At 35.3% G+C, this 25,664-nt stretch overlaps 1 protein-coding gene across 1 annotated transcript in view; it reads right to left on the minus strand.

Moving 5' to 3' along the window:
• The window catches only part of DIAPH3 (diaphanous related formin 3), a 244,406-nt gene that overhangs the window by 156,454 nt on the left and 62,288 nt on the right, over window positions 1–25,664 (minus strand). The window contains exons 15-17 of the mRNA XM_063343720.1: window positions 25,320–25,424; window positions 22,710–23,045; window positions 21,602–21,716 (exon numbers count right to left, since the gene is read on the minus strand). Coding sequence (XP_063199790.1) covers window positions 21,602–21,716; window positions 22,710–23,045; window positions 25,320–25,424 — 556 coding nt within the window. The remainder of the gene's footprint in view (window positions 1–21,601; window positions 21,717–22,709; window positions 23,046–25,319; window positions 25,425–25,664) is intronic.

Raw genomic sequence — 25,664 nt, forward strand, 5'->3', positions numbered from 1 at the left:
TCCCATACTTACTCTGGAAAATGTGACTGTGAACAGGTCAATGCTAACAGTGTTTCATGGAAAAGAGACGGCAGATGCAATTCCATTATAATTATTTTCTCTGTCAGGGTTCCAATGGACTTGAAGTGTGTCCAGAGATGCAAAGACATATACCCACCACAATTTTACCTGGACAGACTTTGGGGAGGGAATTTCAGCAAGAAAGCACACCAGAAAAAAACACTGGGGTGGGAGGGAAGGTACCTGTGTACTCTGGATGGATGAACCTTTCTCTAGGCAAAAACGAAAAACTTCTGCACATGTAAAAACAAGTGCCATGGAAGCATCTATACAATCGCTCAATGTTACCCAAAATCAAGTGCAAGAAGAATGGGAGAATACCACGTATTAATTTGGAGAATTTTCTGTTTTCTGTCTTCAGAGATCAAGACTTCTAAACATTATGCAGTCAACAGTGAAGGTTGTTGGCTCTTCTCCTTCCCTTACTTCCTTCTTTCCCACTAGAACAGAGGCACAAAATGCTCAACAGCTCCAGGAAAGAAAGTGGCCTGAACTCTGCCTGCAGCCAAATATACTGGTCTGCCTCCATTAGGAAGAGTGGAGACGCTCGTAGTTCAGACCATGAATCTCTGAAGAAAAAAATTCTCTTTTTCATTTCCTTTTTCAGAACAAGTTTTAAAGAACTTGGCTCATTGATGCTAAATTCAGGGTAAGAACAGAAGAAGAGATACTGTGTCACAACAAAATATTTATCATGACACATTTTATAATTGCATTGGAGGGGGCTTTAGGAGAACAGGTTTGACTGATACTGAAGATCAGGACGGTAATTCCAATTTGTATCCTTTCTACCGACTTAAAAAATTACGCCTTTGTTTCTCAGAAAGAAAATAGGGAGCTGCTGCCTTTTCAAACTTATTCAGCAGTTGGATTCAAAATGCCTTTTGCCCAGTCAACCTGAACAGAAACGTGGCCATGTTTACACTGCCCTGTAACAGGAAGGAAGGAGGCTATACAGCAGTTTCCCACTTCAAAGGGCAGCCTTTCATTTTTCATGACTCTATGAAACAGTTCACACTAACGTAATAGATAACCAGGACTGTACTGTATTAGACACTGAAGAAATGTAAAATTCTACTTCCAAAGCTTTCCAGTTCTTTTAGCTGTATTTCTTTCCATAAAGTTCGAAGTATTTGAAATAGTCACTAGGTTATAAGTCAGAAAGATAGACTAATGTTTCAAAAGTTAGGTCCCCACATATTGGAGAGTTTGTGCTCTTGCAATTTCTAAAATGAACTACGTTCAGTACTATCTCAAACCAAACATTGAGAAGGGATGTTTTTCTATACTATCCGCTTACAAAAACAGGGAATTGAGGCTAGAAATCCATGAACTTATTCAAGCTCTATAATGTTGATCTTTTTGTTGTTGTTGATCATCAGTACCAACATAATTCATTCATTAGTAAGTGGCCAGGACATACAATTTACATCTAGAATTTGCCTTACTATCAATTTACTTTTTCAGTTTGAATGAAATCTAGCATATACTGAGACTTCAAATGGTAATTCTATCATAAAAATGATCCACAGAGTTGCCTTCTTGCATCTACTTTCTGAAAATAGATGCAAGCACATAAGCTACAAATAATATACAAATAACAACATGGTTTTTCAATGCTTAATTTATTTTTTTTTGTCCATTTAACTTTAAATCAGCACATAGATCTCGACTGACTATACATGACACTCAGGCATTGTTTATGCTTTTGTCAATGGATATTCAAAGCTATTAGTGTCAATGTAAACAACAAAATACTATACTCACATAGAAGCCTAATTATTTCTAAACTATGACCTTATCTGATGGTTGGTAGGAAAAGAAAAGCCTTTTTTATGTGTTAGAGAAGTCTACAAAATACTACCTTATAAATTTATTCTGAGAACTATCACAATAAAAGCCTTTTCTGAGAAGAACCGATACTTTGGTTTAAGATGACGCTGTTTCATTAGAAAGTATAAAGGTAGTATTTCTGTAATTCTCTACAAGTATATTTGAAACCACAAGTTAACTGTAATAGAAAATGCATTTTAAAAAAATATTACTGTTGCGGAGAGTTGGGGGAAAAAAAATGTATACCTAAAGCTGCGTAGCCATTACTTTCAATACTTAGTAAACGTCAGATTTATAACCATATAGTTTAAATGGGCCTGAAAGTCACAATTCTAAACTACAACACAAAGAGGGAGGAAAAGAAAAGGATTCTTAGCTTCATAGTCTCTTCAACCACAGCATACATATCTATATATCAAAAAAGCAGAGGGTGCAAGGTTTACAGAGAAGCATGAACTAGTAAGTTATTTGATATGATGCTAAGATCTGTTTCTAGTAAGAATGTAAGATGAGTAAAGTTTGGAATCTTTTTCAAATATACAAAGGTCAAAGTAATATAAGACATTATACAGGCTGAAAAAAGATCCAAGAATCTGGTTGCTATGGTGAAGACAGGATGAAGCAGAAAGTCAAAACGGCATGCATAAATAGTTTAAAAAAAAAAGTATTTGGATACAGAACAAAAAGATGTGATGCAAGAATGCAATGTGAGATATTAAACTCATTTCATATAATATATGTGAAATTAATGAACAATGTATACAGAGATAGAAATACACATTGAAAACTTACTGAGAAATCTGAAGCAGTGCAGGTCCACAGACATTTAACTGACCATTACTATTTCTATTAGAAAATGACAGTGCAAACCGTAATTCCTGATCTTCATTACATTTTTGTTATGGCAGTAATCTTGCTGACTACAAAAGGACTGCTTACATAAAATTTACCGAATCTTATTACATTGATACGACATAATCACTAATCAATAAATAGCATGCCATTTACTTTGAAACCCTTAAGATCTAAGGTGACAAAATATTTTACTGTTTTATTTTAGGATTTAACTTAAATGATCTCAGCCATTAAATGATCAGGCAGTTTTAAACAAATGCTAAAACCCAGAAAATTTACCATCTTAGACTTAAGTAACTGAACTACCATATTTACACATTAGTTTCAGATCACATAGCAACAGTAACAGCAATAGTTATAATTTTGATCAACCTGTTCTTACAAGTATATATATAACCTCCTCATAGTAAGAGACTGAAGTTTAAAATAAGACAGAAGTAAGAAAACAGAGATGAACAATAGAAGTTACAATTACGACAGTTCAAATTTACTAACTATGTAAGCACTGAGATTTATTCTAGCACACAGAACGTGGTTTCCTAAAGCATAAGTTTTCTTCAGGAAATTTCCCCCTCCTCCCCAACAAAAACTGAAAATAGCAATTAGAGAAAAATACAAACATGACTAAGGCAAATTTAAAAGCAAAACAGTTTGGTTTGCACTAATATAGTTCATATTTTACATATCTCCCTGCCTAAAAGAAAGCTATATTCTACCTTAATTAAACCACACTTCTTAGCACTCTGGAAGTAGATACCATACAAACTAGAGAAAGCAGACAGTTTGCAATGGGAAGACACTAAGGGCATAGCTATTGTACAATGAGCAGCTTATAGATTTAGTCTTGAATGACCGAGAAAGAGAAGAGTTACTTTTCTCTCTGAAACCCAGATTATATTTGCATGCATGTACAGTTTTCTGAGAAAAATCTCTGTGAAGGACCTTGCTCTGGTATATGAAGCTTAATATATATTTAGCGATCGCATTACAGGTGAGCTCCCAGTTGCACAATGGAACATTACACTTGATGAAAATCTGTCAGAATAGTTTCTGAGGAAAAGCTGAACAAACCAGAATATTTACTTACTGAAAGCAGCATTAACATATCTTTCAAACTAGCTAGAAATCAACAAATAACAAATTAATTCATTTTAAGTGTAATAAACAAGTCTTAATGAACATCAAATCTCTAGAGCGCAACGGAGTACTTGAAGGATCAACAAGTTATACAGCTCTATAACCAAAGCCAGTGTCAATCAAGGTCACACGAAATCCCTATGTGGATAGAGTTGCCATATTTAATAAATAAATCCAGGTATTATCAACAGCATTAACTTGTTGATAGCTGAATATAAACTGCATAGCCCACGTTCTGTAGAAAAAAGTTAATTAAGAATAAAGAACTGCCTTGCACAAGTCTGTACTGTAACTCCTCAATAAGCTAGATTAATAGCTTTACATAGTTTACAATGGGAATTTGTTAACTATCACAAATATTAGGCTTTCAGTCATACACTCCATACAAAAAGTAACTTTCTCACAACACCTTGACGACTTCAGAGCAAACACTAACAATTAGTTTCTGAGATGTTCTTTAAACTGAAGGGGTCACTCGTCCTATATTTTTTTTTTTTTTTTTTTTTCAAATAGAAAGCTTTATTTTTCTTCCCAATTTCAGCAGTCCCTTTTGAAATTATAGTTTGGTTCCTGTACGGTGAACCACAGTCTCTAATCTCTTAAATAGCATCGCAACATTACATTGACACCAAAAACCAAATGGAATGAAGAAAAACGCAAGTTACTGTTGAAAAGAAGGGCTCAAGCTGGTCTCAAATCACAGTGTCTTGACATCAAAATAGGATCCTGCAGCAAAAACTAAAACAATTCCTATAACAAATCAGACATGAAAACAAAAGCTAAAAGGGAACAATACAAAACTAATAATTGAAGAGTCTAAATTTAGACTATTTTATTGAGATGTAAAGGTCAAACACTGACCACAATGCACAAGATGTTCAGAAAAAAAGGGCAAGAAAATTCTTGGTCTTAGTAGCTACCACAAAACGTCTTCCTGATCTAGCAGTTATTTATATAGTAGCATTTAAGCATACTTAATAATTATTTAGCTACTTAAAACCATTTACTAGCTAAAAGTAATAATTAGCACTTTAATAACTATTCAGGCAGTTATTGGGGGACGGGGTGGGGCAGGAGTATTACTTTGCTTTTAATTAAAGTATATTACAGCAATTAGCAAAAGATGTTAAGATAGATATTCACTCCAGAAGGGCTTGTACTTCAAAACCAAGAACAAGTCCTTGATCTAACATTCAGAACAAATTCCATATTTGATGTTTCACACCCCAAAAATGTGCCACAACTTTTGGGCTTAGCATAATCACCAGTATTATACCCTGAGCTCAGTTTTGTGAATATATTCAGATTGAAGTCAAAGACTTGAAAAGTATGTCGAATCTTGGTAGAAAACAACAAGAAGGTAATTCAGTCACCCAAACCGGATTTCCCACCTAGACCTCCTCACTCTCCCAGATGTGCTGAGTAATATTGCCAAAAACATTTAAATAACCAAATGTTTTAAAAATTAGTTGCCAGTTCATAGAATTGTCTACGTTGGAAGTCCAGATCATCAGGTCCATCCATCAACCTAACACCAATAAAAACCATCACAAAACCACATTGCTAAGCACTACGTCTACCCATCTTTTAAATGCCTCCAGGGATGACGACTCCACCACTTCCTTGGGCAGCCTGTTCCAATGTAAAAAATTTTCCTTATATCTAATCTAAACCTTCCTTGGTGCAACTTGAGGCCATTTCCTCTTGTCCTATTGGCTGTTACTTAGGAGAAGAGACCAACCCCCATCTCTCTACATCCTCCTTTCAGGTAGCTGTAGAGAGCAAAGTTCATACAATTTATGCTGTCTTAAAATCAGAAAACATCAGAAATTAATCTTAAACATCAGAAATTACTCTTAAGGACTTCTGTCTTAATTTTTGCTAGAATATCTGATAAATAACTTCAGTTTACTTCCAAAATACGTCTTTAAATAACGTTAAAAAATTAACTAGTGAAAAAGATCACATACTACAGAGGTCAAGGGAAGGCAGTTTGTTTTGGGGGCAGACAGATGTTGTTTGTTTTATTTTGTTTTCCTTGGGTGATCGAGGGTGTTAAACAGCTCCGAAATGGTAGGTATTACTTCTACAGCCAAGAGCCTTCTACAGGCCAAGAGATCTGACTGACCTCATACAGTCAAGCTGGAAACAACTGGATTTACTAACATATTCTAGTTTAGGAAGCTTCTACTTAACACACTACGGTTTACATCAAATTGTAAGATCACTTTAGACACATTTAAAGGTTGCCTAGACCATTAACAGTGGTTGAAATAAGACATTAGGAATTCTTAATGAGGTTTTATAAGTTTCATTGCATTGTGTGTCAAGCAAAAGATTACACTATTATAGGGTATACTGTCTAAGCATGTGATTTACACCGTTAAGACTCTGTGTTCTTACCACATTAAACACTAAACTCTCATAGTCTCAAGCCATAACGAGACTGCAAGTAAAGGTAAATGGAGCATACCTTCATTTAGATTATATGCTTTAATATACCCTGTAATAAACCAATTATTCAAGGCTGTTCAGAAGAGTGCCCATTTTAACTATTGATTTTGGACAGGTCTAATACAGGAAAAAAACTAATAAAAAGTACTGATTAAAACATACAAATGAGTCAATGATCTTTTATTTAATTTAATGACCATATGGAACATCTATTAAAGTTCTGCTTCTCTTGAAGAAAGCCTTGAAAGATAAGAAAACCAAGCAAAAAAGAAAGCAAGTACCATCTAGTAACTGTAGTCACAAGTTCATTTATCAGAAAACCATTAAACTACAAATTATAACAGGTAAAATTTCCGTATTTATAACATATGCATGAAGGTATCTACAGTGTGAGGAAATTGCATCACATACCTTTAGACACCAGATTATTCAGGTACCAAATTGTTTTCTTTTCTTTGGGACAGAGGGACTCTCACATACAACGCTCAGTAAATAAGACCTGCAGTGTCTTATTTTTAGACTTATTAAATACCAGAAAACAATATTTTTTAATAGCAACCTAGAGGGGACACAAACCATTAGAACTCCCCTGATCGACTGATAGATTTATCAAAGTTTATCTAAACGTAAGACAGAGGTTTAGGTTGATATGGTTAATTACAGAAAATGCCAATGTCTCTTATTTACATTTCCTGATTTAAAAAAAAAAAAAAAAAAAAAAAAAAAGAGAGAGAATGCTCTCATACATCCACACAGTAATTTTGTGCAAATAGTCCTTTCTTCCTCCTGTCTCTTTCCAGAAATCTGTTAAAACATTTTATAGTCTAAATGAGATACTGTTTTCATGTGATTTTTCTAACTACTGCTTATCTTCACGTTTTGTATTCAGAAATACAAAACCACATGGTAAAAACGTTTCCAAGAAACTTTATTATTTTGCACGTTTGCATTTGTACTGTACACCTTTGCATCAGTTTCCCAATATTTTAGAGCATATTTTTCATGATTGCTTATAACATCACAGATATGAGCAACATCTGTAGCCAAGAGCAAGTTTCCTGGGAAAAATGAATGTAAATTAAATAACTAATAACACTAAAACGCCATAGACACCTTAACGAAACACTGTCTAACCACAGCCTTTCAAAATAACAAATATTACTTACCTTATTCAAAACAGTTAAGAGCACCATAAACCTGACAAAAAAGGTACATGCTATTTACTTGCACTCAACTAAATAGCTAATAAAATGCTACGATTTTCTTTAAATAAAAATATTCTGTTAAAAGCCTTCCCTAATATGAAAGACAAATATAAAAAATTAACACTAAAAGAAATCAACTAGGAAACTAGGTTCTGGGTTACAAGATGTCACTTGCTAATTTCACTGAAAATGCAAACTTGCAGGAAGTAACGTTGACCTCACTATTCCAAAAAGGTGAAAAAAGTGTTCTAGTTGAAAGTATGCCTATGTATCTTCCAATTACAGAACAACGTTTCGTTAGCATTATTACAGAAGTACAACAGATGTTACTTCCAAGGTTTGTATTTCTTAGAGTTTTCTCTCATCTTTCCTCAAATCTGTAATAGATATTCAGTAATACAGATCATTTACTGTACTATGACACACTCTTGTGGCACATTAAGGAATGAAGTGATCAGCCAGTCGTAAATGGAGAAAGAGATTCAAACTGGGAAAGCATCCGTTGCAAGCAAGCTTTAAGATACAGCATTTCGGAATATCCTATTAAAAAGCACGTGGGAGAGAACTGTAGCATTCATTCTCACTAAACCACTGTTATATCTCACAAATCATTTGACAGAGACTAAACGATGGTGACGACGGAATTGCAAGTGAATTCTCATCTTTATTGGCTAGACAACACATAAATACCACACCATACTATGAAACTGAGTCTAACGTCACTGCAAATTATCTTGTCTTATGTTAAAAACGTATACTTATTTCTGCATAGGAGAATAAGATAATCTAACATACCTACCAAAGCTGGCACATCCAGAGAAATACTGTCAATTAAGTTTTAGGCTAAATATTAAAAGACTTTCTAATTAGCGTGTATTTAAAACTCTGTCCAGAAAACCTTTCACTCCTTCAGCAATTCAGGAAAACAAAATTCATATCATTAAAGATTCTTGAATTCCTGGTCTTCAAAGTCTGTGCTATAGTTTTGTGAAACTGAAGATGATGTAGATTCTATTACAGATTCTGAATAACCAGTCTAGTATGCACATTCAGTTATTTTACGTGTCTTTCACAAAGAAAAATATAATATATCACACAACAGTAATACTATTTACTATTTGGTCACACATCTTTATATTAGCCTCAAATTTTTAAATGCCAGAGAAAGATAAGAAGGAAAAAATTAGTTTGCTTTACATCAGTTTTAGTCTTTTACATATTGACTACATTAACATCTCTAAATGCTGTAAAATAAAATTTTATCCCTCTCTTCTCGTTACATTTACATATGCATAACAGTTAATTACCTAGTCAAGTCACTAGACCTCACTGACTTTTGAGGAATTAGTCTAATCTCATATGCATCAAAATTATTTATTAGTTCTACTTGTAAACAGTAACAAAGTAGTCATTCTAACTTACCTGAATATATAACTATTGGAAGCATCATTATCAGCAAATGTGGTTTTATATTTGCAGCATTACATCTATATGACTTTTTCACCCCCTAAAGACTGAATACAAATATTTCCCTGAGTAAACAGAAAAATCCAACTGTCCATCAAAGAATAAGCCTTATTTCAGAGACTGGAGTCTCCTAAGTACCAAAAGCTATATAGACAGTCCAGAACAAACAGTGATAGCAGTACGAATGAGCAATTTTTTGCTATTTTTAAGGAAGTTAAGCATAATATAATTTCCATTTCACCCTAAAGGTAGGCACAAGTTCTAGCAAAATAAAGCACAGTGTTTTCTTTATAATAAGAGGCATAATAACCCCTTGACACAAGAAACCCTTTGTCCTTAATTTCTCTTACTCTTTTCATACTGACTTATTTTTGCCACTGTTGTTTCAGAGAGGCTTTTATTTAGTCCCAAATATGCTTCAATGCTTTGAGTTTCGGTCCGTACTCCCAGGTTCCCTCAGCAACAGTAATCTGAAGATCAGAACAGTCTGCTTGCAGTGAATACGGGTATTCTATTCTCAAAACCCCCTATTTTTGTTCAAGTGGTTCAGATTCTTTCTGTTTATTATACAGTATGCATTCGCACAGCACAGCTTAACTCACCATTTGCCCCCACTTGCTCACCACCTCTTCTATTATTTTGCCGAATAAGGAAGACTCAGAGGTGCATTCTGAGAATCAACTGGTAGCAGCGAATGGATTCTATCTTCCCCTTTTTGAAGTTTGACCAAGTCCAATCCTCCATTTATCACTACTGTTTCTCTTCTAAAGAACATTAAAAGAGCAATTTAGTTCATACCACTAGATTACTACTGACAATAAACTTTCTGTCTTGGCTTCCTGCAGTTAGGATGATTTAACACGGTTTGTTTTTAGCTTTATCCATTTTTTGTTTCTTTTCACAGCAGCATTATAGATCTGTTGAACTCCACGTGCCAAGATTTCTCCTACTATGTGCAACTGAGCCTGGAATCCCAGTTTCTCTTCACGCATTCCAGTTACATTTCCCCTGCATTTTGTCAGCTTTGATGGCAGCTTTCATTCAAACAATGTTGCTGAACATTTAGTTGCTTTTTCCATCTTCCCACTGTTTCAAATGGATGACCCAATACTTTGGGATCTTACACTGAAATGCCAGCAACATAAAACAACATTCTGCTGCACATGTATCAAGTATATTGCAGTCAAATTTTAAGTGCCACAAGGCATTACACCACATGATCAAGGAACTGCAAAGATAAGCAGTCACCCTAAGTAGGCTCTTTCTAGCTTGTTACCCTTTCCAGCTATACATACACATTCACAATTTCAGAAACAGCCATTCTATATCAAAGGACCAGTCAGATTGCACAGCAGGAAACATTTACTCTTTACAACTGTTAAGCTGAATAACAGAGCAGATAAGGTTTCTAAGTTTCATTACTCAGGTGCTGTTAGAGGTGAGTAAGGTTGTAGAAGAACTATCTTGTGAGTTAAAAAGAAAAGTAGAGCACCAGTAACTTGTAAAAATAGGAAGAGTGGGGAAGCAAAGCCATAAAACAGAAATAAAAAGTTGTTACAAGCTACAGAATATGTTGTCCAGTGTCTTCATTCTTTTCATTTCCATGAAATCGAAAGCAACAGACTGATCCAGAAGAATGTATCTGAAAACACAACCACTGTTTCACTGTAACTATTTAACTATTGTGCCAGACAATAATAATAATAAAAAAAAAATCCTGCAAACATGTCCTGTGTCCCTTTAGGAAAGTTTTCAAAATGCTGAGCTAGATTATATGCTGTGTAGAAGAATATTTTGTTGAAACTCTGATTTAACCCCCCCAAAAAATCCTACCATTTCAGACCAATGAAGTTCTCTCCATTGTTACATAACCGTCAGAACTTGATTGCTATTAATGGCAGGGGAAACCCCATCTACAGGACATTTACAAATTACGCATCCTTTGTAGTGATGTTTGTTTAATAAAACATATTGAAAGAGGGCTGCTGAAAAGTCTGTTAGGAAACAATCAAGGCAAGATATTTACAGACTAGAAGAAACTATTTAGAATGAAGAAACTGTATGAGAAATGTATCACGTAGAGATCACATAGACAACAGCAGCCTACAACAAAAGTCTGTTTCTCAAATGCTCACATGAAGTACTCAACTTACTATTTTTTATATAAGACTCCACTGTAATTAAGAAAAGACACTATGTATTAGATAAGGTCAGATCAAATTTACGTGGAGTGAGTAGGTAAAGAGGAATATGTAATCTTGATAGGTATCTGTTCCAGCAGAACCAGATCAAATGCAAAGAGAACCAAAGGCTCTGCCAAATGTACTCTTCTATTCTGCACGGCATACCAGTGTCTACCAGCTTCTAATTGGATGTGGCTCCTCCATTGACGCATAATCTCCTTGTTTGATTTTTTTTTTTTTAAATGGAATTGTCCTTGAAATGAATTTTCTTTAAAACAAGCCATTCACTGAGAAACTAAATGGTAGATTTTCTACAGGACGAAAGGTGGTGTTCATGGAAATTTAAATGCTAATAATTTTCATCAACACTGACTTTGAAGGTTTGCCAAATAAGGTTTGTTAAACATTTGTTTTCTTGCATTTCAGTTTTTCTTCTCAGTTCACAGTTAAAAAAGGCTACAATAAAAGCACCGTTGTAATGATTTTATTGCACTCAAATATAGTGCTACCTTTAGTCAGATATAAATGCTTGTAACATTAGATTAGAAATTCAAAAGCACTTAGTGCATAAACATGTAACAAAACTAAAAAGGAGTTAAAAGCCATGAAAATAAGTTTGTAGTAAGTGTATAGTGTTTTATATCTCATGTGTGATACAAACAGTAGCAAATTCCATTACGGTGTAGACAGTGGTGTGTGCGGTGGGTGGGGAACTGGCCGCACCCAGAGGATGGTGGTAAATAGCTTCTTTTAAACTGGCAAACTGTCACAAGTGGGGTCCCCCAGGGATCAATATTGGGCCCAACACTGTTTAATATCTTCCTAAGTGATCTGGATGATGGGATGAAGTTTCCCCTAATGAAGTTTGCCAATGATACCAAACTGTGCAAGGAAGTGGACACTTCAGAAGGAAGGACCTGGATCAGCTGGAAGAGTGGACTAAGAAGAACCTTATGAAGTTCAGCAAGGACATGTGTAAGGTCTTGCACCTGGGAAAACATAATCCAGCAGTGCAGCACAGGCTGGGATCTATCTGGCTGGGGAGAAGTTCTGTGGAAAGGGACCTGGGGGTCATGGTGAACAAGAAGATCAATATGAGTGAACAGCGTGCTGCTGCTGCGGCAGAGAAAGCCAACAGGATACTGGGTTGCATCTATAAGGGCAACACCAGCAGAGGTAAAGAAGTCGTTATCCCACTCTACTCAGGGCTTGTGAGGCCACACCTGGAATACTGTGTTGAGTTTTGGTCCCCACTATACAAAAAAAAGGTGTGGACAGGCTGGAGAGAGTCCAGAGAAGGGCCACAAAGATGATCAAAGGACTGGGAAGCCTGCCATGTGAGGAAAAATTGAGAGAATTGAGTTTGTTCAGCCTTGAGCAAAGAAAGCTTAGGGGAAAACCTTATCACCATGTTCCAGTATGTAAAGGGTGGCCACAAAAAAGGTGGAGACTCCCTTTTTACAGGGGGTCACATAGAAAAGACGAGGGGTAATGGGTACAAGTTACTCCTGAGGAATAACCGGTTGGACACAAGAGGAAAATTTTTCACAATGAGAACAACGAGCCACTGGAATAATCTCCCCAGGGAAGTGGTGGATTCCCCATCCTTGGAGACTTTTAAGATTCAGCTGAACAGGGTGCTGGACCGTCTTGTCTGGACTGTGCTTTTGCCAAGAAAGGTTGGACCAAATGATCCTCGAGGTCCCGTCGAACCCGGTATTCTATGATTCTATGAAATTAATTCTTGCAAGATCCTTGCTGGTATAGGGGCAAACATACAAGTTGTTAAAGTATTTTTAATTAAAAAAAAACAAAATTATTCGAATGAGTAGGGGCACTGTGATGACCTCCTTTAACTTGTATTTTAAGTTCCAAAGATGTTTTTCCATTCCATCGTATTTATGGTTTAGGACTCATGATACAGAGCAGACTTTTTTCCTCTCTGAATACATGAAAATACTATCTCTCTCCTCTAAGATTTTACTAAGATTTTACTTACTCATATTGTAAAAACATTCTCTACTAGAAATCAATAAAGGAACACTCTTGTTACTTCTAAAATATCAAGCCCTTGGAGGCTTTTCCTACCACAGTGTTGCAAAACGGGAGTGGAGCGCTTTTGTTAGCCTGAATATACTGTCATATTTTCATCAAACATGAGCTGACTGCAGACTAATATTGCATTTTGGGTAGAAATCAGCTATGAAAAAAAGCATCGCTTGTTTGAAAGAAAGAGGTAAAAGGTGAACTACAGAACTACTCCTTCAAGGCACTTCACTGAGGAGAAAGGAAAGCACTCAATCTGTTTCGAAGCTGGCAGGAAATAATAAATAGTCTGTGTGCAGAAGGTAAGAACCAATAACCTAATAACAACACATACTGCAACTCTGCCATAAAGCAAAAAAAATTGAGTTAAAATAAATTAAAATGAAGGTAAAATTAATACTTTCTGACTGCCTCTTTTCTACAGTCCTACCAGATACTGATCTGATGCTACTGATGATTCTGATGTACTCAGATTAGGGCACTGATTAGGGGAGAATTCATCCCGAGAAATTGCCATAAAAAATAAAGGGGAAAGATACCACAATTTTTAGCTCCAAAAAGAAACAAGCTACAAAATAAATGCTATTGTCAGATTATTCCAACCACTAGCATGTTAATGCCCTCTTCATGTTTTCCATTTTTTGTTTGCCACATATTTATGGGGTTATCTCAATGTGGAAGCTGTGTTTCAGGAGTTACTCACATCTCGTTTCCTTAAGTACATTTAACAGACTAAACAACTGAAGGTTTCTCCTATCTGTGGTAGGGCATTAAAAAAAAAGAAATTAAAATAAATTTCTTTTCCTAAATTGAGTCTACTTTGCCTATGACAGTAACTGGTAAGAGACCTCCCTGCCTTTAACTCGATGCAGAAGCTTTTCCATTTTATGAGAGGGCATCTGGCTGCTAACTAATGTCAATCCACCACAAGAATATATTCACTTATGGATTCTTATAGATCAGTCTGTACATAAATATATTTGATACAGATAACTAAATAACAGCGGAGATCAGTCTATCTGTTAAGAACAGAAACAACTAATAAATTTACCACTGATGCAATAGTAAATATACCATCTCTTCCCTCGATGGAAAGATGACATATTAAAATTGCAAGATACCATTGACATTTTCAGTGCTTTATAAAAGTGACTGTTTGCCATCCCTCAAAAATGCCTATAACTTACTCCTGCATTCTTCAGAAAAAAAAAATCATTCATTTTTCATTTTATATGCAAAAATCTTTTAGAATAATTTGGTTTAAAGGGTGGTTAAGGTGATGCTGCAAGGCAGCCAAACTTAAACACCAGGCTTTACTTCTACTTATATGCAGTTTGTGATGATAACTTCAAAAGGTAACTCAAGTTACTCAGTGGTATGTTACTAGCAGAAGTTACTAGACTGTACTGTTAGTAATCTTACAGGTTTATAATAATAAGATTCTACAACAAGCCCAGTTTGGAGCAACTTCTGTGCAAATCCCCCTCCAGAGGAGAAAAGTTTGAAGACACTGGGCTCCACGTAATCCTTCAGTGGCTGACCACAAGTTCTATTGCTTATGCTAGGTAGGCTGTGGCACCTGTGTCAAATATAGTACTACACTAATTCATATTGCTGATTTGATCTTCTTGCTAGCATTTACTCTCTTTTCTGGTTTAAAATGTTTGAGACTTGGTTGGCACCATAACAGTTTAGGCCTTGATGGTTTTTCTTACAGGGTATACAGTGGAGGAAAAAAAAAAAATAAACAAAAATGAGAGAGAACTATATTGACCTTTTCAAGACAAGTGCCAACAGAGATAGCATTCCCACAGAAGTGCTTTATTTCTGAATAATCAAGTCTGGCAGGAGCTCTGGTGTGATGGGATCAGACACTGCCATCTCCAATAAGATTAGGATGAAAATCTGTCCCAGTTGATAAAAAAAAAAAAAAAAAAAAAAGAGAGAGAGAGAGAGAGAGAAAATCATGCAATCTTTCCCTCTCAAGTTTATTAGATCAGTTCCCTTTAATATCTAGAAAAGAAAGAAGAGTCAATTTCTAATTTTCCATGCCACCTCCCATTAACTGCAGTTATCTGCACATTGTTAAAAATAATGAAGAATTTAGGAGTGGTTTCTTGAATGTTTGAGCTGCAATTTCTAATCCTTATTTGGACTTTAAACATAACAGTTATGTAAAAAAAACTCCCATTCGTTGGATCAAGTCAAATCAACTCATTAATAGATTATTTTTATTAGTAGTATTATTATTTACAAACCCAGCACACTAATTATAAAGCATGTACTTCAGAAAACTATTACCTTTCTTATATTTTGCATACGTTAAACAAATTGTCATTTTGTACTTAAATGCTGCCAAAGTTTTGGTTAGAGTTTGCTTTCTTGTACACTCCATGCAACCTCCAAAGTCTTAGAGTCACCTTTGGCAAATCACTTCAAGCACCCAAATGATGACTTTAAGCAATGTGTAGCTGGTTCTCTCTTGAGTTATCGTGAGCACATATTCCGCTTTAAGCCTAACTACTACAGTCTTACTACATTAATTGCACTTACTCACAGATTTCCACCAAGTATTGCCGTCTCTTCTCCACACCAGTACTTTTCAAAGTATCCCCACAAACAAAGCACATTTCTTAGAAGTGTTTCATTACTTTTTCTCCTTTCAAAATGTGACAAGACCAAGCATTTGCATATAAAAAACTTAGTTTATTTCAGCATTGCAAGTCTTATACATAGTAGTGTGAAGCTACTCCAAGCAAAGAGGCACTCATATCCACAATTAAGAACTTAATAAATGCCTTACTGGGTCTGACCAGTGGCCCCCCTTGCCCAGCACACTCTCTCCAAGAGGTGCAGTAAAGGACGTTACTCAGAAAGACACTATGCCAACCTTATCGCTACTTATAAACCATTCCCCTCACTTCCCAAAAGAGAAAGCTCCTCTTCCTACAAACACTAGGCTAGGAATCTTACATGCTTTCCTATTTCTTTTGGACCTATTACCCCTGAATTTGTCTAATGTTCTTTGAAACTCTTGAACTTTTCAAATTGTCACCAAGTGGTCCCACCAATTCCCTAGCTAACTTCATTTTCAAAAAATTAAACACACTTTTCAATATCAGCTGAAGTATCCTCTGCAGGAAATTCAGAATTCTAAAAGAATATGCGAAGAATGTCCTGTTTACATTTATCTGTCCTGTTTACATTTAATGTAATTGTCCTGTTTACATTTAATGAGTTTTCCCATTATCTTAATTTGGGCATTTCCACATTTTTAATGTTAACCTTTTCCCTGTGATACTGTCTTTAACTTTCCTATCCAGTCATGCGCATTTTTTACCCCATAGTTTTAGTTGCGCTTTTTCTGAATTACAATACAAAGTTTACTCAAATCTTTGACATGGCATTTTCAGAATAGCCTCTGGGTTGCCAGTAGGCATGGGTATGTTGCTTGCTGACCATCCGCCTCTTTCACTCAGTTTCCCGTCCTGAAGTTGAATACCTGTATAATAGATTTATTTGGATTGTTCTCTCCTAATACAACATTAAGATAGTGATCATTCTCTCCTCTCCTACTCTGACCTCCTAGTTCTTGTGCGTGACTCAAGACCATTCCCAGAACAGCTCCCTTTTGCGTAGGTTACAGGAATATTGGAAACAGTAATTTGTTGCATCCAAAGCTTTTATGTTCTTGAATATCCTGATGAGGAATCGATTCAACCCATATGCAGGTAGTTAGATCTCACACTTTATTGCCACAAAATTTGCAGCTTTTCTAATTTCACTTAACATTTTCTCACCACAATCATCATCTGATCTGAGAACTATTAATACAGTACAATATTATATCATTAGAAGGAATTTATATTCACAAGGTTTCGCACAGTAGGCTTTTCCCCCCGCAACAAGATTTTCGTGCTGGTACACTTCATACTACCTTTTATTCACACTGCCACTCCCCTGCCTGTATGTCTAATCATTCCAGCAAAGTTGGCAGCATATTAACGTCACACACCAGTGATTATTCTCCTTCCACGAGGCTTCCAACACATCTATTATAAAGCAGTTGTCATTTGATAACGATCATTTTTGTTTGTTCATCTTATCTTTTAGGCTTAAGATAATATAAAAGCACATACAAGGTTTGCTCCAACTCCGCTGCTCAGTATTTCACAGACCAGTTAACTTCAAAAACATTAACCGAATGTATGACTTAAAGAATTATAGTAGGTAAGAGATTTCTTTGATACCATTTTGCCAAAAAGGCTTTTCACAGATTTTCTTCATTGATCTACAGCCACGAGTATAATCCTGATGAATCTTAAACACTTGATATTTCTTATTATTTCTTTCTCTTTCCAGTCTCTAGCTACCTTTCATACCAATCCTACTTTTTGCTTTTAAAAGGTGAAGTTATCAGAAAACCTCTTCGCTCCACTCCCTCTCTCCCCCAGCCAGGGAGAGCGCCAGAGGAGTACTTTACTTCCACACCAATGTCTCAAAGGCAGTGATTTCACTCCTTACTTTTATTCTTTTAGCTGCTGACACAAAGCTAATGATTTGAGCGTTCCAGAAATCTTTTCTTTGTTTGTTTCTTGAGGCATCTCACAATGAACTCTCACGGTTTTTTGCAAGTATTTTAAATGTATGTACACTTTTCAGTCACAATCAAATCTTTTCTCAAGTACTCACATTGAAAATACAGGTCTCTGCGTGGATGGAATATTTCCAGATTCTGAACTAGTACCCTCCTCCCACATCCCCTGTGTAGCAGTAAATCCATATGGTTTTCTATGGCAAAGGAGCTGGTTTTCCATTTTGCCCTTGCCTATTTCTTTCATATATGTCATCTTAGATGTCTTAAAATTACAAATTTATCCTAAGAAAAGAGTAAATTCTGAGTCATTAAATAAATTACACTTTGTCTTCAGTAAGTTGCTACAAGAATACCATCAGCAATTGATGCGTTGATACTCCCCATTGTTCCAGCTCGAAGTTTTAATTTTTATAAAATGCGTTGCTCTCACAAAATGGTTCAGTTTTTCATAAGTGACAAAAGCAGCTCTATAACAAGTAAAAGAATTAAGAGAAAATATCCTATACAATCTATAGCCCTTAAATGGACTCATCGTTATCACCATCATTATTATTATTAAACAAGATGCACAGTGAAAACATTTCCTCTAGTAAGTTACCGAGACTGTTGTCAGCTAGTCAAAGAAGTGATTATTTCCTTCTACTCCCCTTCTGTTTCAGGGAGAAGTACCTGGAGTACTTTTTCAGTTTGGGACACCCCGCTTCAAGAAAAATATAGATATATTGGAACAAGTACAGCAGAAAATCATCAAGATGATTAAAGGGCTGAAACGTAAGATGCAGACAGAAAGGCTGAGAGAGCCTGCATCAAAGCCTTGAGAAGGACAAAGGGCAAGGGAACTCTTACTGCTGTCTCAAACTACTTAACACAGAAGGCTACAAATAACAGGGAATCGGATTCTTCTTGGAGATGCACGATGAACAAGCAGCAACAGACGGAAGTTGCAAAAAGAGATATTCCAACAAGATGTTACCAAAAAAAATTCATTACAATGACAGACGTGGGAACAGGTTGTCCATCCGTACATCTCCATGTTTAGGGATATCTCAAACTCTGCTGGACAAACCCCAAGCAACATGAACTAGGCTGACTCTCTTTTTACAAAGGTGATTGGACCAGATGACTTCCGGAGGCCCCTTCCAAACTAAGTAATTCCATGATTCAAGAACATGCCTCTGACACATCTCTGGACATCCTCAAGAGTGATTTTTTTTTTTTCTTCATGTATAGTTTTTGCTCCATCTTACTACTCATTATTTTTCCTACACTGAAACTAGACCCTCTTTTACATTTTTATTCTTGCAGTAATGTTACTTTCACATCTCCATAACATCTTCGCTTGTTTCAATTGCTTCAAAACCCATTCAGAATCAACATCATTTATAACTTCTATACAAACATCTGCTAAAGCTTCAAATCTACTCTATACTGTTCTGTATTCCTTTTCCTAGTAGAAATTCCTCAATGGATTTTTTACATACACATAAGACTTCCTCTTCTGGACCAACACTGAAACACTTTTGACACATCAGCTGGCAAAATGCAGCAACTGAACATTTAAGTACTTCAATCTGATTTTACTTAATCAGAATAAAATTCACTTAAAACATCATTGAACATTCTGGTCCCTGCTTCCACAACTAGACACCTCTTCTTACATAACGACTTCAATGAAGAGAGTGCATAAGCAGACCCTTCAACAGAGTGGAAACCGGCTCGTTCTTTGCATGCCGTCATTTGGCTACAGAATCATTTTTCAGCTTCTCATCTTTCTGGTGTTAGAGACAAAGCTTTAGAAATAGTCACGGACCACTCCCAAGTTAAATCTAGCAAGTAGCTTGCTGATTCTACTTTAGAAAGCAAGGTGTTAAATCTCTTCAAGACCGAGGAGTGAAGAAAACTGGATGTCTCCAATTTCTTTGGCAAGTTTTGTTATGATCAATAAGTTATTATGGATAAGCTACAAAGAATCATCCCCTCTCTCCATGGTCATGAGAACAAAAGCAGTTACTCTGCTGTCCTTCATAGTAGAATTCATGCTGTTAGTAAGAGATGCCTGGTGCTGTCTACTTACGTGTTCAAGCATTCATGCAAATTTCTGTAAACCACTCACTTGAACAAAGCTGAAATTTAGTTCCATATTGCCTTTTAGACATCTACTTGCTATTCTAAACAAAATCTTTAGTGTCGCCACTTCCTTTGAAAAATTAAGATGGCACACTTGTATCAACCATGTGAGATGAAATATATTTCAAAACTTAAAAAAAAAAAATTAAGCAGTTGCTCCACCTATTAAAAAAAAGAAATTCGTCCCTGCAAGCTATAGCCTTTTAGTTGCCCACCCCCATATATATTTAGTATAAGAGTATACTTCACTTGTTTTTCAACTGTAGATCAAATAACTCTCTTCTACTAGGTTTTGTCAAAACAATGTATTCGGTCCATTCAGTTAAACTTTGAAGGGATGTTAATCTTGTTAACTCTAATGTTCTCACCGTCTGTGGAGATTCACAATTCTCTTCAGAGCCATTAACATGTTCCTGTTTGCCTGAACATCATCTTGTCTCCCAAATTTTACTGTTTAATTACACACAGGAAAGAGTATATCCTCCAGTGGTTTTTAAACCTTCCAACCTATTAATTCAGGGAACATTCTTGGGAATTCTCCTAACATTATAGAGGCAGCACAATGATCTTTTAGACTTATTCTAAGAGATTCAAGCAAAAATGTCTATGGTCTGTGAGGTTCTCATGACTTTTTATGTTTGTACAACATTCTTAATATTATTAAGTATCAACAGTAACAAACTGTAATACTCAACTCAGTAGAAATACTGCTAGAGCATAAAAGCCTACTTTCACAAAAGCAGAATAAAGTTCTTCACTATGGTTAAAAAAAATAATACTGGATAATACACACCAAAGCATACAAAAAAATGGAAAAACTTGAGAGTGCCATCTTAAATAAAAATGCCAAAATGAAATTTGTAAAACAAGCTAAAAATATAATAAAGTCTTTTCCATTTGAAAAGGAATTAATCATTGCACCCCTTTGTCTACTGCGAAGTACTAAGTCTCTGATATCAATCAAGGCAGGTGGGGATGGGGCACAGTGAGGAATGTGTCAAGAAATAACAGTGGAAATACGGGCATTTTATATACGGGGCAGAATGACCTAAACTATTAGTGAGGCAGCTTACTTCCAGAAAGGGAGAAAAAGTTGAAAGCCAGGAATACTTTCAAATATATTGCTCTTACACAAGGCTTTAAGAGCTGAAGAAGCTAAGCAAAGTATCAAAAGACATCAGTATTGCTACAGGTTTATCAGAAAGTAGAATAATTCATAAAAAGACTCTCCTCCCCCATGGAACCAGAACACATCAATTATCATATGCATTCTGAGAATAAACACATCATCTTTTGGACTCTAAGTTACATCACGGTATTTTATTACAGTATGCTGACAAAATTTTATAAATATTTTTTCAAATGCAACTGAATAAAAGTCTGTATTATCCAGAAGCATTTTGGGATTTTTTTTTGGTAAGGTTTTCCTTATAGGTCACACAATTTTTGTTACCCTTTAAGTAAAATAGTTCAATATTACTGCTGTAAGCAGTCTGGGATCTTCAAACTTTTTTCTTCACACACTCCACTTAAAGAGAACATTAATGTTATAGCCTGAATTTTTTCATAGAGTATTAAGCTCCAAGAATTTTAAATATATCTCTAAAAGCTGAAAGTTAAAGCAATCAATGACTTACCCCTTTTTTGACAGCAAAACGTAAGTTCCAATTTGCAAAGCATGTCAGCATTCTCATACTTGTCCTCTTCCGCCTTAACCCAAAAACAGGATTCTGTCATTTCCTGAGGCCTGATCTACAAGCAAGAGACAAAACAAAATTTTATAAATTAAATTATTTTGATACAGAGATCATTTTGCTATTATTTTGATGCAGAGACTGTGTTCTGTAGAATTTAAAGCAAATGAAATATTTAAGAGCTCTGTAAAACATGTACACTTTTGGTACACAACTCATCTTTAGAATTGTTAATATCTTCCTGATTGAAGAGAATAATGCTTACTGTAAGTGCTTTTGGACAAACTGATTCTAATAATACGAAGCAACACAGACATCATACTCTGTTACCCAAGGCCTAAATATACCTGATTATCTTTGATCTAGATTTAAAACTTCAGTAAACTTTAAACTGTCTCTGAACACAGCTGGTTTAACTAGATATTAAGTACCTTAATTTTTACATTGTAGCTTTGATTGCTTCCTAAAACTCTGAAAATCTTTTTACTGACTTATTTTGGTCTAAATAATTATAGTTTCCAGAATTCAGTATATTGATAGTCCTAGTGTACTGGATCCTGTCACAATCGAGAAGAAAAAAAAAAAAAAAAAGAACAAACAGACACTAATTTTTCAACCATTAAATTTATATAAGTACATTTACACTAAGGACTAATGGAGAGACCTGCAATGCTTCTTCCCACAGTCCAAGCTAGACAGATGCAAGACGCTTGTTTGGAAACTGTATAGCTATCAGTACAGCGCAGTGCCTGATTCAATGTAAACAGTTTGCTAAAAGAAGGCAGAGTCGGACCCAGGAAGCATGCTGGTATCAAGGTTATTATTCTAGACCAGAACTGACTTTTCCAGGCATCTCAAAGTCGAGATACTTGTCCAGATGATTCATGAGTCAATGAAACACAGTTTTCAGAAAACAATGAAAACTAAAGGCATATCTTACATAATTTAACTAATGTATCAATTGCTCAATATAGTCTTACTCCTGACAATCTATTTAACCTAAGCTCTATATAAGATTTTACATCAAGTATTTGCCATTAATCAGTACTACCTTGGACCAGTTGAGTCTTTTCATGGTAACCTCAGGTCTGAATTCTTTTTTAGGCTTCATTCCAAATGGCAAAGTACATGAAGGTGGAGACCACTGTGCTCCAGGCAGGCCTGGTGGAGGGGGTGGTGGAGGAGCACCACCAAAAGCCAGGGGAATTCTCAAACCATTCAAAAGTGGTGGAGGAGGAGGGGGAGGCGGTGGTGGTGGAATTGCTCCGTTAGAAGGCAGTGGTGGAGGAGGTGGTGGTGGAAGTTGATGTGGTCCTGAAGCTTCCAGTGGAAGAACAGATGCATCTCCACGTGTTGATTGCAGAAAACCAGGTGGCAAGGAGCCATACTGATAAGGAAAATATTCAGTTTCACATTTTTTATTAACAAAATGTCGTAACAATCATAGTTTATAGATTAAATCCAGCAAGCCAATTGAAAGTCAGTGACATTTTTCTTGTACAGGACAATCAAAAATTAATTATAATGAGGCCAATGTGCTTTTGATTTCATAATTGGAAGTCTCAACATTTGAAGCGAACATTCAGACCAGGGGGTGCATGCCAAAAATGACAAACTGAAATGCCATATCTCACTTGTCATGTTTAATTGATCATGATCTAAGAAGGGTCTGATAGGTATCTTGATGAAATTTTACCTAGACTAACATGGTTTAGCTCAAATTAAAAAAAATAACATATCAGTCTCTAGCATTCTTACTTAACCTACAGATTACAGAGAAACACTGCAAGGACATAATAGCAGAACCTGAAGGGATTAGTAAATCTGTTGAAAAACAGGTATTTTCCAATATAGGAGCATTCTCATTTTACAGAATTGAAAGCACAACATAACAATGAAAAAAATTCCTTCCAAAAAACACAGCTGCCTTACACACCAACTTTTATTCTATATAGTAAGGACATGTATACTGTAACAAGATAGGCTCATTAGCATGTAAGTTTAAAAAAATATATATATTTATGTCTGGTATTTTAAGAACTTCTATCATGGGCCTTCAAACATTAAGAAATAGGTACCTGACAAAAACAAGAATAGAATAGATAAGAAACATTTTATCTACTGGTGATAGTATTAATCAACTTTTCAATTGATAATTATGAGCTCAAACAGTCCATTTTACTTTTATAAAATGGAGAGAAACACAATAAGCAAAGGATTTAATATTTTTAAAATGAAATAGGCGGATATCAATAAATACAAAAAAAAATACATGCACAACAATATTGTTGTTGTGTTGTTTTGAATTTCTGAACATACGTATTGTTCGCACTAAGAAGACATTGAACAATTAGGCTCTAATAACAAAAGAAATAAATTAACAAATAACAAATACAAAAAAAGAGTAAAGGAATGAGACCAGGAGAAAAACAGTCATAAGAGATGGAAGTAGTCATGCTAAGTAGCAACTGATTCCTCTTAAGACAGATTTAAGAGTACCAAGTTGCAGTAATCAATTACTTGATATTTACAAAACATTCCAAGTATCCCATTAATATTGGGATAATTCATGGTATGATAATTAGTGAGCATAATAATATGTTATGCTCACTGTCTGCACAGTTATATTTAATACAGCGACCCAGAGAAAAAAGTAAAATAAGAGAGAAAACCAATTTCACTCAGAAAGTATTTAAGCGTGTTTTCAAGACACACATAAAAATACTTTCTTGATGAATGATTTACAGCTTTCACTGATTTTTTTTTAGAATGCAACAATTTTTGTAATCGCTTTTTTTAAAGCCCATTTGACTTTGATGTTGCCAGTTAATTCTGACCAGAAACCTGAATTAGAATGACATTTTTAAACAGACCAAAGCAGAGCTAAACTAATTTTCCTCACAAAGAAAATTAAACAAGCTCAAAAGTATAGAAAACCTGTATGAATAAAACATATATCACCTTATTATATGCATGTTTTACCAATACTGTCTTTCTTTAGCCATTTTTAGACTATGCTGCTTATTCCAGGAAACAAGACACAGGAAAAAATCACTTGATCACACACTGTCCTTACACAGATTTTTAGAGCTGAAGCAGCTACAAGCAGTTACAAGCTCAAGTATTACTCTCAAAAATCTGCACTATTCCTCTCCATCACATTTTAAAATATCTATTTATGCTTGAAAATTGAAAAATTATCAGGAAATGTTCTTATCCAGCCACAGGTTATTTCTTTCGCTGCTGGATATCCATGGTAAGGCTCCAGCAAAGCAAACTGCGTAATGAATAATTTCCTGTGGAGGGATAAAGATCACAGTGATGAATGCTAATCTAAAAGCATAAGACTTATTACCCTATGTGGTTAATTACTTTGGAAATATATGACACTGAAAGCAAAACCCAAATGAAACGTAAGAAACTAGTTTAATTAACAGAGCTCGGGCACAAAAAGGATCATCTGGGAACTCAAACAGCTAATTAATGTCACACTACAATTCTTTGTATAAAAGCGAAATAAAGGAAACTAACAGTCAATAATAATCAATAACAAGGATTCTTTGAAAAAACCCTCAACTGTACTATCAGAATATGCAAAAGATGCAAAATTAAGTCCCTTTCAAAAACAATACTTCATACATTCATTTCAACTGTCTTATACCTGTGATTTAAAAGCTTGTAATTCTGTTTCTAGTTCATTGATTCTTTCTTCTTTTTTTTGCAGTAGGGCCTGGGTCTCCTGATGAGCTACAAAATCTTTTTCAAACTAAGGAAAAGAAAGAAAAAAAAGTTTTTGCTACTAGTCACTTCTGCGTACCTTATTTAGATTTCAACTCTTCCTTTTGTGTTTGTTAAAACTCCCATGTTAACAATACTAAGGACACATACAACATAGCTGCTATTCTAACTTCCCTGTATCCACGGAGTGGAAGTACCATTTCTATTGCCACCACAAGCCTTTACTATATGAAATGGCATAAAGCATGTAATGTATTTTAAGTTGGAA

The sequence above is a fragment of the Chroicocephalus ridibundus genome, chromosome 1, assembly GCF_963924245.1.
Source record: "Chroicocephalus ridibundus chromosome 1, bChrRid1.1, whole genome shotgun sequence".
NCBI lineage: Eukaryota > Metazoa > Chordata > Aves > Charadriiformes > Laridae > Chroicocephalus > Chroicocephalus ridibundus.